This window comes from Rattus norvegicus, chromosome 18 (genome assembly GCF_036323735.1).
Source record: "Rattus norvegicus strain BN/NHsdMcwi chromosome 18, GRCr8, whole genome shotgun sequence".
In the NCBI taxonomy this organism is placed as follows: domain Eukaryota; kingdom Metazoa; phylum Chordata; class Mammalia; order Rodentia; family Muridae; genus Rattus; species Rattus norvegicus.
Window position 1 is genome coordinate 80,202,550 of NC_086036.1, and position 20,033 is coordinate 80,222,582.

Consider the following 20,033-nt stretch of genomic DNA (forward strand, 5'->3'; position numbering starts at 1 on the left):
TAACTGCCAACATCACTGCCACAGTGTAAGGCAGACTTGCTTGTTAATATGCTAGTAATGACCAGACTTAATAGTAATACCACAAGACCATCTGCATCTACTTCGTTTACAAAAGCACTTCTAAAATAGTTCAGGAAGGAGCTTACATTTAGCCAGACTTAGAAGAATATTCTAGAGTCTTGTGAACCACATGGAAAACTGAAATCATAACTGTGATACAAGTCAACCCTTTAAAAGGTCTTCAAACTACCCTTTCAGTTCACCATATTCTCTAAGCCCTCTGGTAAATAATACTTTTTGAAACATAGTGAGAATTGTAAACAAAAACAAAATAACTTTGTGACAGTCATGTGTCTAGACGGTTGCATTAAAAAACACTAGCAGCAGGCCAACAGGAGCCGGATGTAGATCTCTCCTGAGAGACACAGCCAGAATGCAGCAAATACAGAGGCGAATGCCAGCAGCAAACCACTGAACTGAGAATAGGACCCGGGTTGAAGGAATCAGAGAAAGGACTGGAAGAGCTTGAAGGGAGGGTTGGGGATTTAGCTCAGCGGTAGAGCGCTTGCCTAGCAAGCGCAAGGCCTTGGGTTTGGTCCCCAGCTCCGGAAAAAAAATAAATAAATAAAAAGAAAAAAAAAAAAAAAGGAAGAGCTTGAAGGAGCTTGAGACCCCATATGAACAACAATGCCAACCAACCAGAGCTTCCAGGGACTAAGTCACTACCCAAAGACTATACATGGACTGACCTTGGACTCTGACCTCATAGGTAGCAATGAATAGTAAGATCACCAGTGGAAGGGGAAGCCCTTGGTCCTGCTAAGACTGAACCCCCAGTGAACTAGATTGTTGGGGGGAGGGCAGCAATGGGGGGAGGATGGGGAGGGGAACACCCATAAAGAAGGGGAGGGGGAGGGGTTAGGGGGATGTTGGCCCAGAAACCGGGAAAGGGAATAGCACTGGAAATGTAAATAAGAAATACTCAAGTTAATAAAAAGAAAGAAAGAAAGAAAGAAAGAAAGAAAGAAAGAAAGAAAGAAAGAAAGAAAGAAAGAAGGAAAGAAATACTAGCAGCGTATCTACTGCTTGATACAATGGCCCTGGCATAAGGCTAACCCCAGTGGCAACCAGGGGAGAAAGAATCTCAAGGAGTGGAAAAAAGATTATCATAGAACAATTTTTTAAAAACATAAAATGTGTAAATAGTTTGAAATTGAAAAAAGGATCTGAGAAGTAAGGAGTAAGAGACAACCGCTTGTTGTTTTGTTGAGAAAGGGTTTCTCTGTGTAGCCCTGTGTAGCCTAGAACTTGCTTTGTGAATCAGGTTGGCCTCAAATTCAGAGATTTGCCTGCTTCTGCAACCCGAGTACTGGAATCAAAGGCATGCACCACCACATCCAGCGAAGTACGTTATTAAAGCGTATATACCTTTACAAAGGAATGGCTTGCTGCCCCCGGCAGTACTGCACATGTAGCTCGTTCTAGTGTGAAAACACAATCCCAGCACCCATCTTTCCTGTTGAATGTAAACGTGGAGAGTGTGGCTGTATCACCATATGTCCTTCTCATTATCTGTAATTACCTTGCACTAAGCTATAAGGAACAGATATCAATCTGTTTCATTATAATTATCCAAAAATCAATGATTCCCTAATTAAAATTATAAATAGTGAAATTCTCTCAAAATAACTGTTTGACCAATTCCCATGCCCCACGATTCTGAACAATAATTTACTTCCCACCTCCCTAGACACTCCCTTCTCTTCTCCCTTCTCCTTCCATAAACTGTCAAGTCATACTGGTTTTTAGGAGAGCAAAGGGAAGAAAGGAGGGGTGGGGGAGGGGGTGGACTGGTAGGCAGGCAGAGAAAAGAGCTAACTCTCCACATAAGAGCAGGGAACATCTCTGAGAAATACCCACCCCTGCAACTGTCCACCTGGCTTTTTATCACACCTCAGTCAGTGTCGACTTAGTTTCCCTTCCTGAACACAGCCAGCTCTCATTGGCATATATATGGCACACCCCCTGCCGGAACAGGTAGCCCTTTTCCTCTGCCCGACAAGCATATCCAGTACTACCTACTGCAGAAGCAAACGCTGAGTTAGCCAAGAAGACCTGGCTAGATCTGGAACTGAGTTTTCCCTATTTGAGGAAGACGCTGTCTTCGCGCTAAACCCCACCAAGCACTGGCAAATGCTAGTGTCCAAGCACAGCTCTGCAGTATGTCCTCCGCACGGGCACACACAAGAGGGCTTCTACAGAACTCTTACCAAGCCGAGCTATTCAATTCATCTCTACCTTTGCTCTTACACTCCTAGGTAACTCTGTTAAAAACTTAGGAAAACTCCTCAACTAACTTTAAGACTCAACTTTTCCACAGCGGGGTCTGTAGGGAGACTTTTATATTCCTCAACAGTTGGAGGTCCCCTTCAGCCTGGTTCCCTGTGGAGTGGCTTTTACACCATAATCTGTTCTCTTCTCAGGTCTTCCCTCCCAAGAGCTTGTGAGCACAAGGCCAAGACACAAGTCTGCCACCATGCTTGCACAAAGAAACTCAGAGGAATCTACCACAGGAGAGAAAATTGGAGAATCAGTTGATAGCAAAGTGTCCCTTCTACTAACATTTCCAACACCTGTGTTCAAGCAGTTCCTGGCACATCGGGAAACTAGCAGAGAAAAGATTTTAGGAAACAGAGAAGAGATCAACAAGGGGAAGTGGATTTAAGGAAAAGCAGTCACAGAACAGGTGACAAAAGCAAGAAAGCGGCTGCTCCTAGGGCTGCTGTGATAATAGGGCACTTAAACACCTTGACCCCAGTGTGAATTTTAATCCCCAGGAGATTAAATAGAGAATCAGGACAGTGGGCAGGACTATTCCACAAGGGAGGAACAGAGCCGATATTTTCAACTACAACCAACATGGAAAAAGGCTTATTTTTATCTCTATTTCGTTATATAGGTTAACCACACTTGGTGTCCTTGGAATAAGTCCATGAACCTACCTACCATGGGAAAAACAAGGACCATGTGGCCGTGCAGAAGGAAAGGTGTATTGGTGGCTGTGAAGCTCCCCACCGCTGTGAGGAGACACTAGGAGGAACCTTCTTCCTCTTTCTACATCAGTGTCTTACCCCAAGCCTCTCCTGAAGAGCCAAACATTTCAGTGGAAAACAAGGACAATGTTTGCTATTTCAGTATTATAATTAAAATACTGCTTAGGTTTGCAAACCATAGAGTAAGTTGCATTATAAAACAATGTGGAAAATACTGATAATTTGAAAGGTATTTAAAGGATTTTACCACCAGAAAGGTAAATGATTCATTTCATGTTAAGTGATAGAAAAGACAGAGTATTTGTTGCCCAGCATTTTTAAATTTCAAAATAGAAACAAAAGCACAGTGAAACTAAAAGCAATAAAATGTTGTGTAGAAAACAACAATGCCTCTTTGTAATGAATGTGCTACTGTTGATTAAATCTTCTGTACAAAAATGAGAGGTGCCACAGTTTACACTGCTAGAGAAGAAACACTCCGAGACAGCACAAAACCAACTTCTCTGTCTGTTTCTAACCAGAACAACCAGCTGAAGCAAATACTTATTTTATTTGGATACATCTGTAGATATGATGGGTGTGATTAATTGTTCAGCTCGAATGCGATTCTGTGACTTTTAATGATTTAGGTACACACAGCTTTAGCTCTTGAGCAGACTAAAAATAGTGATTTTAACTTATTCCTGCTGCCTACAATTACCCACAACCATGTATTTTTAAATATTTCCAGCCTATAAAAATTACTAATTTTTGCCACTTGTGTTTATCTGCATTTAGACTTTGATTTGGATAAATTAAGCTCTCAAGTGTTCCTTGCTTTATGAAACTCTGCATGTTGTACACTTCAACACAAATAAATGACTTGTACCATTAGAGGTTTAAATAATGTAATGTATTTCATGCTCAGCCTGAAGCTGGATTCCAATGAAGTTGCTAATGCACGTAATGATTAAGTGTAACTCAAATACTAACTGTGTTGTTGAAAACATGACAGGCAATAATTTGGTCTATTATATTCTGCCATTTAATTGCCTAGTACAGACATTCTCTGACACGTTATGAAGCAATGATTTACAATTATTCAAGCTGCAAAGGTCAGAAAGTGACATTATAATCATCTACATAGAGATCCCTCTAATGCACAAAAACTAGGTAATCACACACACACACACACACACACACACACACACACGGTTAACTGCATTAGTAACTTTCTATTTAAGGTTTCCTAAATCAACTAGCAATAAACATTTCCTAAGCATACTGATGTACAATTTAAATTTTTTGTGGAATCTTCTCATAAGCTGAGTGAAATATTTGGAAAATGTTCTTACTCTCTCTTGATTAGGTAAATCCTATTCAACTATTTAACTAACTCCATATCTATCAATCAAGATTCAACACAGAAAATCTACCAGAAAGTAACATGGTCCCTAATTCACATGTACTGGGTTTATGCTACTGAAAAATGACACAGAAAACTTAGGCATCATTTCTTGGGTCTACTGTAAGCTTTCTACAATTGTTCTAAGATAATTAGTATTGCAATATAACAATAACCTATCTTGATCAATTTTACCCCAGCACCAGTTTTAGGCACTTTCTTTTCCCTACTACATACACACGGCCAACTACATGTGAGTACAATAAATTATCAGCAGATGAAGAACAGAGGGGGATGGCATAGAGGGAAGGGGGAGGGGTTAACATCATTTACAGTAACACTTACCCACAGGGAGAATAAAACAAGGAAATGAGGCAGGGGTTGAATAGCAGAATAGGAGAGTAAGACTGGATAAGCAGTCTTTTATCAGAAGGTAAATCTTAACAAGAATGAAATCCACGCGGCTAATGGAAGTAGATGTTGTGCTACTGTGTGCTACAGAAGACAACCTAGATGAGAAGCAATGAATAAAACCACAGTAATACAACAGACGCAGACAGCACAGAGCAGAAAGATAATGAACGGAAGGAGAGGGGTAATTAGGAGCCAGGAGGGCCGGCTGCAGGAGGTGTCACTACATCACTTATAACTCACTCTCCCATCCATGAACAGGGAGAGCAACTCCAACTGAAGAATAAAAGCCATCAAAGGCAGCAAATGAAACAAATGTAAGACTTACACCGAACGGTGAACAATACTAGCATTTAGGACACAATGCACAAGGGCTTATGAACAAGTGTGGTGTGCAGGCTGAGAACTGTCTGGGGCCTCGTACGTGTTAGACAGAGTTCTACCACTAAGCTGCGTCCCAAATCCCAACATCCAGAATTTTTTTTAAAAAACTAGCAAAACATGTAGAATGACTTTTGAGGGTTGAGAGCTTTCACATTCTTCACAACTAAATAAGTAAAGACAGAGAGGATCGTGACATCGATGAAAAAGATGTGTCTGGACTATTTTAAAGCCAAAACTTTGGTAACTAAAACTCAGCTTTTGCACGGCGATGTTTACTTTGCCCCCACTAGGAGCACTATCACACCACCCCCACTAGGAGCACTATCACACCACCCCCACTAGGAGCACTATCACACCACCCCCACTAGGAGCACTATCACACCGCCCCCACTAGGAGCACTATCACACCGCCCCCACTAGGAGCACTATCACACCACCCCCACTAGGAGCACTATCACACCGCCCCCACTAGGAGCACTATCACACCGCCCCCACTAGGAGCACTATCACACCACCCCCACTAGGAGCACTATCACACCGCCCCCACTAGGAGCACTATCACACCGCCCCCACTAGGAGCACTAGGAGCAAACTGGCAGCAGACTTTCACATGTCAACTACACATCAAGAACCTGGATACAAATATCCCTGCACTCTGTAAAATTCTTCTCCTAATCATACTTAGATGTAAGGAAAATACTATTCAGAAGATCTCCTAGAACCAGAGATGTGGTTCAGGGCTTAAGAGCACTGGCTACTCTTGCAAAGGCCCTGGGTTTGATCCCCAGCACCCACATGGAGGCTCATAAGCATCTACAACTCCAGCTACTGGGTGTCGACACCCCCTCTGGCCTCCACAGGCAACGGGCATGCACAACATCCACATACGCACAGGCAGACACCCCCATACACATAAAATAAAAAATAATTTTTAAAATGGCCTTGAGGTTAAGAATACATGCTGCTTTCTTTACAGAGAACCAGGTTTGAATTCCCATCTCCCACATGATAATTTACAATCATCCTTAACTCCGATTCCAGAAGATCTGAAGCATCGTCTAACCTCACAGGCACCAGGAGCCAAGAACGCTCTGCCTACACTCATATGCATAAAATAAACATTTTTAAATAATAATAATAACTATTATTATTATTATTTATTATTATTATTTCCAAAGCAGCTATACAAGTCAACAAACAAAAATCTGCTCTTCTGGATCTCAGAGTAACAAAAACTTCATTGACTTTATATTCATGATCTGCTCCCTAAAATACAAAATGTGCAGCAATGTGTGCACGATATAAAAAGATAAACCTTGCCCACACACAGCACTAATCCTAAATAGAGCCAGACAATGGGAACTAAGCTTTCAACTCATTCTCTGTCAAGGTAATTTAAACCCTGCTCTACCATGGCCAACATCTGCCAGTAGAGGATAAGGAAGAGACCACCTTCAAATTATTGATCTTAAAGATTCAAAAAGCTAAAAGCAACGTAAGTCCAGATGCAACAATTTCAAAGATGATTTTTATGTGGGAAGTTAACAATTCAGAATTACACAATGACATCTTACTGTAAACTCTAAGACACATAGTTCACATGGACCTACAATCTTCCTACAGAAAGCCAAGAAAAAGCAGCCAAATAATTACAAGCAACCTGCTACACTATTGAAGTTATTCAATAGAATATATCATTTTCTTAAATTTCACCATAAGAAAACTATGAGGGTACTGCAAAAAGAAGTTCAGTTTTATAACAGTTAATTAAAAAAATGTTCCTACCTCATTGTTTTGTGCATTATTCAACCAGGCCTATTTGAGAAATAACTACTTATAACTAAATAAGGAAGAGGTCATTAATAAAATTTCAGAAGCCTGAGACTAAGATATTAACTACTGGAGAAAAGAAAGCAGTACAGGACCTTCTGTTTGTGACGAAATCATAGCACTAACGTTCCTGAACCATCACTTCACCTTTTAAAGCATGATTCTGTAAAAGGTAAAATTTACAGCAATTAGAGCTAGTGAAGAAATGCAGCCTGGCCTGCTTGTGTTCGGGAACTAATGGGTCCACTGAGCATGTGTGAGACTATGTAGCCATCAGTGGTAATGAAGTGACACTGTCAGCAATGTCAGTGTACTAATGCTCTCAGTGTCGGAGTAAGAACCAGTCCCGACTTTCTGTTTGTTTTCCATTTTAACTTTTATGTTACTCTCCTGCACCTAACACACAAAACATACACAACCAAAGACACCACATCATGCAAATCAAATTGTCTGGTTCATTACTGCTCTATTCAACCTTACTGATCAATCCCCCTCAGCTCTCTGACCTTTCAGAGCCTCTGGCTTTACTGTAAGGCTCTAGACCCTACTACATTATATGTGTGACTTTAGACTGGACTTATTTTTAGAAAGAAAGAGAATTAAAATTGTACAGGATGTGTAATTTAAAGCCTAACCACATCTAAAAGTCAAATACTAAAATTCATTATGTTTTATCCACATGCCCTTCACACACAGACACACACAGACACAGACACACACTACAATGAAGCAACATAAGATGACTGCTACAGTGTCGCAAACATAAGATTCAATATACTCGTATTTACTTACACTCTACATCCTGGTGATCAAATATATGAGCTACTAGTGCATTTCATCTGTGTGCGGTAAGCAATCCGCTAAGAAAAGGTATGTTGTTCAAATTATACATTTAAAGTCAATTAATTATAAACTGTTTCTGATACTATGCATATAAAATATGATTCTCTGGAAAAGATTCTTTTTCTCTTTCCAATATTATTTCCCTACATTAAAAAGTGGATAAAAATTAAGCTTCAACTAACCTAATGTGCAAAATAAAAAATTTTACTTATTTTCACAAATGGGAAGAAACTGCGTCCTGCTTCCTAATGGCACATTTTCCCTGCAGTCATGGTCACCTCCTATAACTCACAGAACAACAGCAGCAAGTGAGATATCTTTTAAAACTACTAGACCTATAGAAAATTAAAATGGACCGTTTGGGACTTGACCCCAGCAGGTAACTCAGTAGTAACAAAACTCACTCTCCGACTGATCAGGAGTGGCTCCAGGGCAAAGGTCCATCCTCAGTCACTTTACTGCAAGTCACGAAACCGTCAATTTGGCCAATGAATAAATCACAGACCATGGCTGATAAAACTGCTTGCAAAGTTATTTATAAAAATGTCTTAAGGGTCAAAAAATGAAACTGTATTCCGGGAAAATGTACTGTGCAATAAAAGGCAGAACTGTTCCTGACTTGGAGACTATTTACAAGTTTGTGGGAACCTGAAGGCCTCTACAGAAGCATAACAGTGCATGCTGCATAATTTAATTGGACCATGAAGTGCAGATTTCCTGAGTTTCACATAAAGTATTTTATATGATGTACTTATTAGTTAATTTCTCTAGCATAATAACATTAAGATATATGTTAATAAGAAGGAGAGTATTAAAATCCACCTCTGAATGTCCTGTGATACACCATATATGTCACAGCATTTTAAAACCTTTTAAACATTTCTGTTAAATTAATTAGTTTTAGATTAAGGTACCTCAGTGCTTTCTATTAAATGTAACATATCTGAATGACAATTAAACATTGTGAATGACTCTACAAAGAATCATGAACTAAAAAAGGAAACTAGTTTTGAAATCACATGACACAAAAATATATTACACACTGCTTTACCACATCACCCCTCAAATGATCAGTAACCAGGCATCTGAAATTAAATCTTTTGTTTTTCCTTGTAGAATATGTCCAATGGATCCAAAGAACCATTAATATAATTAAAATTAAGGCAGTATAGCAGAAGGAAAAAACATACATATGCACTCCAAAGCTATATTATCTGGGGGAATTTTTGTCTTTAAATGGAATTTATAGTTCTCTCTGGCAATGTGAATGAACATCCTATAATTTAGTCAATTTACAGATTACAGGTTCAAATTGACCTTGTAGCCCATAAAATTGCTCATCTTCAGCACAGGATTAGAAGTGGGAGAAGAATGTCATAACTGTATTTAAGGAATTTACCATAACAATGGAAAGGAGGATACGCACGCATAATTTTCGCCACTCTTACTCATATCGGTTTTGAGTTCTCAAACAATAGCTATCCCGCACACGGCTGCTGGCTCACACAGCAGAGGGGCTGTATTTACTCACCCACAGACGTGACACTTGTACTCCCTCATCCCAAGGTGCCTTTTCACATGGTTTCTGGCATCTCCAAGCTGAGCTGTTGCAAAATGGCATATCTTGCACTTGAATGGTTTTGATCCTGAGTAAATTTAACATAAAGTAAGATTTGGACTTGAATCACACATTACTGTTAAGATTTTTTTAACTGCGGAGAGCAAGCTAAATCTTAAGTAATACTACCTTCAATCTAGTTGAGAATTGCTGTCCCCAAAATGGAATACATGCATTCATTTGTTAACCTCTTGATGCCATGCTTATCTCACCTAGAGTCTTAATGTTTTAGTGAGTCTTCCCAATTCTCAATTACATCTCTAAGATTCAAAGCCAAAAGTTGAATGCCACTGGACATTAAATGAGCTAATGTGAAATATTTTTCATACAACTCACAAAAATATTTCTTGAAGTATTCTATGTAATAATGAGAAACATTTTAAAAACACAAATATAAACAAAGTCACTAGTAGGTACAAAGTGTATTGCTGGCCTTTATTTCTCAGTGACCATCCACTTTCCTCAGATTTCTCCGGCTTTGAGTTCATTTGCACAAAAACAGTAGTGCAAACATCTGACCATGACTTCAATGAGTCGCTCTATTAAACGTCACTACATCTTCACAGACACGAATGCACACACATAACTGCCTTGCTCTTGCCATCATGTCCCAGTCTGCAGTGACTTCACAAACCACAAGGGTCAACATCTTGGTTACTGAGTTCACTAACAAATACTTCAACACAAGAGGATCAGTAACAACAACAACATGTTTTAATTAATTAACTAGAAAGGAGTAAGATCAAACTACACTCCAAAAAAAAGTAAAGAGTTTAAGAGTGCTAGTGCCGCTGTGAGTGCTGGGAAAGGCAGAATTTATTAATCAGCCCCACATCAATAAGAAATAACAATCTCTTAAAAACATGCACAGGCTGTCTTCCAACTTTCTAAGTACTGCCACATCTTGAAAAGAAATCAAAAAAAAATAAGGACCACAACTTAAAATCATTACAATGTTTCTGTATCATGACTAGTATGTAATTTGGGAATTAACTCCTCCAATATGGTAAGAGTATGAAACATGTGAATTTCAAAAGTTACAGAGTACAGATTAAAATAAAGTTTCAATCTTTGATCTGTGAACCTTTGTGGATTTTTATTTTTTTGTTTGGGGGGCGCAGGGGATGCTTGAAACTAAAGCACGCAAGAAAAAAATAAATTACTCTCTTAAATTTGAATTTAGTTCTCAAAGGTGATCAAAAATGTGATGCATTTAATTTTAGCCTTCCAACATAAATTTAAAAGAGGTGAACAGCACTCAAAGCAGGCATGGCTGAGTACTGCCCTGTCCAGTGACCATGAAGCAGGTTTCATGGTGCTTCAATTCTATGGTTAAAATGGGTGTAAAACATGTCCAACACCTGAGTGGCTCTATCTAGTAAGACTCACACGTTTGAATATCAAAAGCAGGGCGGGGTTCTAACTTGCAACAATTACATTCTAGCAACCATTTTGAAAACTATTTTTTAATAATGTATTTAAATGATCCAGATAAAGTTAAGCCTATCAGCACTTTGAAACATATAAGAGACAGAATTCCATAATGGAATTCTGGAGAAGTAAGAATCAATCTGCCTGTGGTTTTACTTCTAGTGCTTTTTCAAGGACAACTTGGAAATTATTAATAAACGATAGTATTGATACCTAAAAAAAAAAAAAAAAAAAAGGATAAAACTCCCCCAACATTTATCCCCATGACGACTTGGAGATACAGATATAAACACCTGGTGGCTCTGACAGCTCCCAAAGTCTGACTAGGGCTGCTCAGGTGGCACTAATGCCACAATGAGTGGCACGGAAAGGCCTGTGCTTTTAATTTACTGGGCACAGCTCTAAGAAGGTCCTTCTTTAAGTCTCAGGGCTCACTGTACAGTGCATGGACCCCACACGAATCAGGAATTCTGTAAGCTGCTGCACGGAGAGCTCACAGCTGACATTCATGATCCCAACTGTCCTCAAGTGTCCTTCCTAAGCCATCAGCATTCGAAGACCAGCTGAGCTAGGCCTCAATGTGGGAAAAGGCAGTCTTTCCTTTTACCTCCTTAAAGATAATATTTTGTCCTTACACTTGTCATATGATACACATTATAAAATGAAATCTATAAAATCACATACTCCTAAATCTGCCTTTCTTTCAGGTGTATTTTAGTATCAAAAACATCTAGCTAGGATTACCTTAAGTAATTCTATTCCTTGGAGCACCATTACCCTCAGAAGATTTTTTTTTTAATTTTAATTTGGACTATAAGATTTTATACAAAGGAGAAAACACTAAGGTGCCCTTAACTTTCTGGTGCCTGATGATTTACTAAATAAATCCAAGGACTTGAAACCTCAGTATCTACACTCAGACCTAAAGGTCACCTCTGCTGCATTATTCCTGCCAGGCACGCGCATGTGGCATTCAAGGAAGGACAGAAGCCTGCGGATCTCAGAGGGAAAAGGAATGCACATGCCTGTTGATCATGGAAATCATGGAGCATGGAGTTGGTAGAGACCATGTAGACCATGCAGATCATGAAAATCATGAATGCTTGCTGACTGTCGTGTAAACCGGTTCTTCCTAGGCATTTGAACATCTCACTCACTCATTCTTTCACTCAGTCATTCACACCCATCCAACAATTACACTGAACACCAACTTCGAGGAAAGTCTGTGCAGAGTAAGAGGTGAATGAGGTCAGTCCCTGTCCACGGTGCTCAGTCTGCAAACTAACTTGGTGATCTATGTAATTTCTAAACCATCACATACCGAGTCACAGGCACCCAGCACTAGCAGTTTTCAGTGACGTTACATACACCACCACATGTGCCCACATATAAACACTTTCCAAAGGGATGAGGGACCAAAATACTAAGAACGCAAACAGAATGGCGTCCTGATATCTTGAGGCTTAAGTATATTTCCCATGTGCTGTGATATAAAATGCAGAATCCTGCACACGAACTAACACCCTGCTCCATGACTCGTGTGCTACAAGAGGGAATGTTACGGAGAGTCAAGCTGAGCGCTCATAGCACAAATGCACAGGAAGTGATATGCTTTCTGCCTACAGTTCTTGATAATCAAAACTTATTTCTTTTTTTTCAGAGCTGGGGGCCGAACCCAGGGCCTTGAGCTTGCTAGGCAAGTGCTCTACCACTGAGCTAAATCCCCAACCCCAAAACTCATTTCTTAAGACTGCTGCTTGTATCACACCAACAAAAATAAGGTCAGGCTACAGAAAACATATATCAAATTCCAAATTTGAAAACAGATTGGGAAAGGGAATCATTTCCAGCTAAGCAGGACTACCAGCCCTGTGTTACTCGCTCTTTTATAGATAAAAGCAAAGCACCAGAGAGTTGTCCACTTTAAGATATCCCAGGGCTAGGGGTGGGGGGACAAAACAGCATGAAATTAAATCTGGAGACCACCTTCCCCCACGAGTGACATGGTGAGGCTGCCACTCCACACTCAGGAAGACTATGCTCTGCAGTGCTTTCGAGCATGCAAAACTATACTTGCTGATAAGAGCAACACAAGACACTAAGGCAAAAAGCATGCTACCTTTTCCTAACTGTTACAATCAATGATGTAACTTAGATAAGTACGGTTACTCTGTCACATATTGATAGTTACCTCACTTTCACATCCACATTAACTTGATTTTAAATGCAATTAATACATATAGTCAAGGAAGACTAATGGACTACATTCTGCACTTAACCTGGTAGACATTTTCAAATGGCACAAGTGACCAGTGCAAACCTATTTTGCATTGTAAACGACTAAATAAATCTTAATGGATTAAGAATGATCAGCTATCAACACACAAGGGAAATTAAGTGCTGAAATGCCTACATTGATTATTTTAAATTATTAGCCTTACTCTATTCTTGAATTTGTATGCTTTTAGTGAGCTTTAACACATTTACAAGACTTATTGACTATAATTACAAGAGAATTCAAGTAATGGACACATCAATTATAAGCAACATGTCTTGACCAGACAGTTGCATAAAGAATTCTAAAAAGAGCTCCATTAGCATCTTCCTCTTAGTTTTATTCAGCTTTATCTGACTTAAGAGGAGATGCTAAGAAAACACATATTTTCTATGCATAAGAACAGCCTGGTACCTAAGATCCTGTCATTTCACAGTGTGAGAAGCAGCGACAGAGGCACTGACCTTGCAAAGACATAGGCACCAGAATGTACTCTGGAGACGGTTCCACAGCATGTGCTAGTGTCACACAAAGACTAAAATGCTTACATTTACCTCAACTAATCCTATGTGCCCTCTCCTGCTACTTTTGTCAAGGAAAAATTTGAATCTCTCTTTATCATCCTCAATTACTGATAATGCTCTATCTCTTTCTCCTTGTAACCAGTTTAACCAGTTTCAAAAGCCGTGGGAATTTAAAGTATATATTTAATAATATGCCATTATTTAAAAGTACAGTAAAATAAACCTTACAATTTTAATGAAAATATGTTCTTTGAAATGTGAATTTATTATTCAAATCCACTCATAATTCAACCATGCAGACAGAGCTTGTGTAAGCGGAGCACGATGATTTAGAAAAGCTGTCTATTTAAAATAAAGAATGTGTGGCAGGTTTATAGAAACACTGCACTGAATTTTTACATAAATTTAGAACAGTAGCTTATGCATTTTTCACCAAATATATATATTTTTAAACATTTATTCCCAAACTAAATGTTAACATGGAATATTCAATGCATCCGAGTATAGACCTAAATCAGGTGCTTCCTCAATGAAAATCAAATTCCAACACACACTAAAGAAACCATGTTCACAAATTCCAACACACACTAAAGAAACCATGTTCACAAATCCTGATCTTGAAAGTAGAATCTTACTGCTGGGAGTCACACTTGTGGATATAAACTCCTGTTAATAAATGTTTAAATTACTAATATCTTAAGAATTTTACTAAGGGGCAGGAGAGATGGCTCGGCAGTTTAAAACCCTGGTTTCTCTTCCACAGAACCTGGGTTAGATTCCCAGGGAATCCAATGCCCTCTTCTGGTTTCCATGGGCACTGCATGCATGTGGTACACAGACATACATGGCAAGCAAAACACGTAAAAAATTTCAGGCATGTCTCAAAATAAAAGAACTTTATTAAAGGCTAAAATTTCCTTAATATGCTCTCCAAAACCACAAAGTGTCATTACATATACACTTTGGAAAGCCAAATAATTAAGACAAAACAAATGAAAAGCCATAAAACATGGGAGTTTTACAAAGGTGTGAGATGATGCTTTTTGACAGAAGAAATGTGTCTACTAATCTGCCTTTAGGATCGTTACAGCTGAATTACCTCCGGAAGTGTCAACACCTCTCAGATACAAGTGGAGTACCACACAAACAAACGTTGTGAATCAGGTGGAAGCCCACAAGCAAATCAAGTAGAGCTCACACTTTGGTTGGACCCCAAGTGCACACCTCATTATTCTTTTGCACTTCATTGGAAAACAGAGGCTCGCTGCAAGGATTACCTACCTGTATGAGTCCGAATGTGGGCCAGAAAGGCCATGGAATTGCTACTCCGACACATCTTCCCACAATACTTGCAGACATTCCCCTGGTTTTCCTCTCTCTCCCGATTGATCTGCTCCGTGTCTTCCACTATGTACTTATTTACCTCCCGTAGCAATTCCTCATGCTGCCCTTTAATATGCAGAAATAAGTTCTGTTCGGAATCAAAGGGCTCTGTACACTTGACACATTTGAAGGTGGCCCCACCCTCTGGAAGCTCTTCTACACTGGCCTGTTCATTTCTCATATGACCAGCACTAGCCAAATGCTGGTGAAGGTTGCTCTCCGTGTAGAATGATTTTCCACATAATAAACAATGAAAGTGCTTCTCCTTTGTGGGATGCTTCATGGCTATATGAACATTCAGGCCACTCAGTCCATCTGCTAAGAAGCCACAATCATCACATCGGATTCGTGTGGACTCACCAAAAGAACTGCCTTCAACTTTCTTCTTCTTCAATCCCTGAGCACAGTCTTTCAGGGGCAACTCACTAACTTTACCCCCTGTCACCATCAGACCCTCCTCTGGCTGTTCTACCAATTCACCATCTTCAGTTTTTATTCTAATTATGGAAGAATCAAACCTGCCAAAACTGTACATAGTTTGCCCTTTGTCGTCAATACTTATGATAGTTTCATAAGCATCATTATTTTCAGCTGTGCCAATAGAGGCTGGGGCATCCTCTTCCAAAATGACTTCAGGTTCATGTTGTGAGTTCATCAGAATTTCCTTACTCTCAAGATTAGAGTTTGCTTGCACATCTTTTAAATCTTCTGAAGTCTGTTCGCACCCAACTTTGCTCTGGCCACCACCATCCAGGTCCAGCTGTTCTCTTGGTATTTTCACCACCACAGGGGAAATGGATTCAGCTGAATGGCCCCCATCTAGATCTCCAGGGCAGGGGGACTTGTCAAGAACTTTTTCTTCACTACCATCCAAGCTGCCTCCCTCATCTTCACAGTGTGCGCTTGTGTCACCAACATCATCCAACAGGTTGTGGTTTCTCTTTGCAGTCTCAGAGTCCACAGCAGAGCTAGCTAGGTTTCCACTTTGAAGACAGCCTGGGGAGCTGCGGTTAGAGGGAGTGTTAAGGGACACTATCTCCCTGGGTTTTATACTTCTGTCCTTAGCGAGGGGCTGGTGCAAGGTCTCACAAAAGGAATGATCTTCATTAAAATTAGATTCTTGCTCAGCCACAACTGCCACTGAATCAGGAGCACAGAGTACTTTAGACATGTCTAAATTAGTATTATCATATAAAATAGAACAATCTGCAGGATGTCTAGATTGGAGAGTACCAGATGATTGGTGTGGACTTATTTGAAATTCCTCCGAATTCTGTGAATGCTCCTCCTCGGGTATAGTGATGCTCTTGGATATTTCTGAAGAACCTGCTTCCACATTAGAAGAGCTGAGGTAAGACTGCCTTTTCATTTTATGCTTCTCTGTGGCAGCATGTCTAGTCATTTCTCTGCGAGTCACCGCATAGTAATCACAGGCCATGCAATAAAACTCAAATTCTTTGGTATGCTTCCTTTTCACATGCAACTCTAGCGAAGCAGCAGAGTGAGCACTGAACTCACAGTGTAGACATTTATTGTCACTTGAGCCTGCAACATCTCTCTGAGAGCATGCATCATCGTGCTGTTGAAGGTCCTCTGTCTCTAGAGCTATCTGTCCCTTTTTATCAGCGAGCTGACTGCTAACTTCTCCATCTACAGACTGCAATGCGCTCCCAGCGTCAGCATCGCCTGTGTCTCCATTACCGACTACTGGCTTGTCTAAGGTAGATGCGTCTGACTTAGCTGACTTGTTAGCCTGCTCATCAGAAACAGTCAGTGCTAGAGTGCTCTTCTTACACGCTTCAAGATTACCTCCTTCTGGGCCAACAATTATATCTGAACTGTGTTTCCCATTTGCTTCTATTTCCACCCGTCCTTTATGTTTCTTGGTGGCACAATGACGTTCCATGTCTCCTTTAGTGACAGTGTAATACTTACATACTTTGCACAAATAACTATACTGGTGACTGTGTTTACGCCTGATATGCACAGTCAAATTTGTAATACTAGAGGCCAAAAGTCCACAATGTGAACAAGTCCGAGAAATGCTGCCTTTGGGTCTCCCTCTCTTTGGAGTACTGGCTAAGCCTAATTCATCCTCTTTGGTGATGACACCAGACTGTGGCAGTTCCTTAGGTGTTAGCATACTCTGTTCACAATGGGAATGCTCCTGTAATCGCACACCAATATGGCCTTCGGGCCTTCCACTTCCAGAAACATTGGACTCTTCCTTTTTATCATTTGCACCTATACATACTCTTTCAATACACTCTTCAAAACTTAGACCAATATTGTTTTTCTTAGCATTTTCAAGATGTTTGCTTCTTTTAATGTGCTTCTCCATCCCTTCTTTGCTCAATGAATAAAGATTACATGCTTTACAAAGAAAGTGATAGTCCTGACCATGCCGAAGCTTTATGTGTCTCGTAAGGACGGTGGAAGACCTTGTTTTATAAAAACACTTCTTACACTGAAACTGAGGTTTACTTGAATGCCTTGCCTCAGTTCCATGGCTTGCCCTGGACTCAGCAGGTTCTTCCTGAGATGCTTTCCCTGAGTCTTCTCTAGAATCAGCCATGTTGTCGGATTCTAAAGTACTTAAAGGTAAAACAGAATCCCTACTCAATGATGAAGCGGTTTTTGGCTGAACCACTAAGCTATTATGTGCCTCAGTTGCTCTGTGTTCTTCTACATCTCTCTCGGACAAGAACAGATTACAAGAGGTGCAGAAAAAGCCCATGCCGTGCTTTTCCTTCATATGAACTCTAAGACTCGTTTCACTCAAGGAAATAAAGGGACAACACTGACAGCTGAGGACAGGTGTCGTTTGCTGATGCTGATTGCTGTGCAAGTGTTCCTCCAAGTCTCTCCTTGATGGACTAGAAAAGTCACAAGTCTGACAATGAAACTGCACCTCTCTTACATGGCACTTTTGAACATGAATATCCAAGTCTGTCTTATTTGCAGTTATCTGGCCACACTCTGTACAGGGACACTGCACAGAGAGCTGGTGGTCAGCTGGCTTGACTTCGAGGGAGCCCAGGCGTGTGAAGCCTGACAGTCCGGAGGCTGTTTTGTCCTGCATCACTTCTGGGTTGTCTGAGGTAGTCACACACAGACTCTGAACATCTTTGCCCATCTGCATCTGCTCCAGCACGGGCTGGGCATTTGCTTTCATTTGTGTTCTCAAGTGTTTCACATATAGCCTCTGAGTTTCATTTGTTCCCCTTTTATTAATTCCTAGAAGATTAAACCTTTTCTTGGCCTGGCCCTTTAAAGTAAAAGCGCCACTTCGCCTGCGAAAGCTATTACCCAACATTAGAAGGTTTCGCTCAGATCTCGGCCTTGAGGTGGTACTGATACTGACATGAGCTGTCTGGAGGACATTTTTAGTGGGTTCTGATTTACTTAAAAGACCGTCTGAGCTTACTAAGCCCCCTAGCTGTTTGTTCTGATTTTCAGGATTCTGAGCTACACCAAAACTAACATTTTCCTCAACTACACCTGCTTTCCCTGATGAGATTCTCCTGGATGGCACCATTTCAACTAGGAGCTCACTACTACCAGCGCTGCCTTCAGAAGGGGCTGCTCTGCAGTCTTTAGACTTCTTCCCAGAATTCCTTGCTCCTTTTGAATCTCCATTCCTTGCTATTGGTTTAGAAGCTCTTGGTTTTGTTCTAACATTTTTTGTTCCCACGACACAGGCTTTTTTGGGAAAAGACTGTTTTGTTAAGATCTGCACGAATCCTCCACGAGCAGCAAGGTTCTGACGACGAAGGTGTGTTTTGCCAAGATAATGTGCATCCAACAGGTTTTCTTCAGCACAGTGAAAGCCACAGAGGTCACAGGAAAAGACTTTCTGTGGTCCTTGACTATGTTTGGCATGCACATGAGGAGACGAGCTGCTCTCTGCTCTGTGGCTACAATGGCAGCAGGAACGGTCCTTCCCCTGTCCCACATGACATTCCACATGCTTTTCCAAAGCAGAGCAAGAGGAAAATGAACAGCCACACACACCACACCTGAGTCCTGTCTCTACACTTCCAAAGCTACAGCTAACGCTCACTTCTTCTGGAGGAAAAGGGGTGTGTCTTTCAGGATCAAGGGCAACCATTTCCTGAGCAGGCTTCTTCACGTCATCTACTTTCAGAGGAAGAGTATCGGACGTGCTAAAATCACAGGACGAGGGGGAAACATTGGGAAGCGCTCTGCCTTCTTCTGAGTGGTTTGCTGGAAAGACCTCCTTTTCCATTTCAGCCAAATGGACATTAACTTCTGCAGTGCCCAACCCACAGGCACCCTGCTCTCTTGTCTCGGACTCCACTGCCTCTGTTCTCAGTCGTTTGGAAGCACGTTCAATTCTGTCTTCCTCCATAGCAATGCTGTCCGAGTTGGATGATTCTGAAAAAATTCTTTTGCTCGTAAAATTCTCAGAGGCATTTGCTCTGTCGTCAGACACAGGCCCACGGCTGCCATCACAGGACGGAACACTCCTTGGATCTGCTCCCTTAACACTTCCGTCCTCATCGTTTTCATGTCTGCTCTCCGAATCCATTCTCAGTCAGCCTCTGATGACGCTTCTTCTGTCAGAGTCGAATTTAACTGGGGCTCACAACCTGTGAAATAAACAGACATGGTATTAAAGCTCTGAACATAAAGAAACCTCTTACTCTGGACCTGAGGAGGAAAACATGATGAAATTATCCTTCATACTCGACTGAACCTGACTACAAGGCTAAAATTCTATAGGCAATCTTGCTGTGTGTGTGGTTCATACCTGTAATCCCAACAACCAGGACAAGATGCTTGCCTTATGATCAAGGTCCCACTCTAGGTGACACAGCACCAAGCCGGGCTACAAAAGAGGAAGAGGAAGAGGAAGAGGAAGAGGAAGAGGAAG

The 20,033-nt window shown here is 40.7% G+C and overlaps 1 protein-coding gene across 4 annotated transcripts in view; it reads right to left on the reverse strand.

Moving 5' to 3' along the window:
• The window catches only part of Zfp407 (zinc finger protein 407), a 399,166-nt gene that overhangs the window by 356,538 nt on the left and 22,595 nt on the right, over window positions 1-20,033 (reverse strand). For all 4 annotated transcript variants that reach the window (XM_008772221.4, NM_001427664.1, XM_017601148.3 and 1 more), the window contains exons 2-3: window positions 15,035-19,749; window positions 9,437-9,551 (exon numbers count right to left, since the gene is read on the reverse strand). In XM_008772221.4, coding sequence (XP_008770443.2) covers window positions 9,437-9,551; window positions 15,035-19,688 — 4,769 coding nt within the window. In that variant the 5' untranslated portion in view covers window positions 19,689-19,749. The remainder of the gene's footprint in view (window positions 1-9,436; window positions 9,552-15,034; window positions 19,750-20,033) is intronic.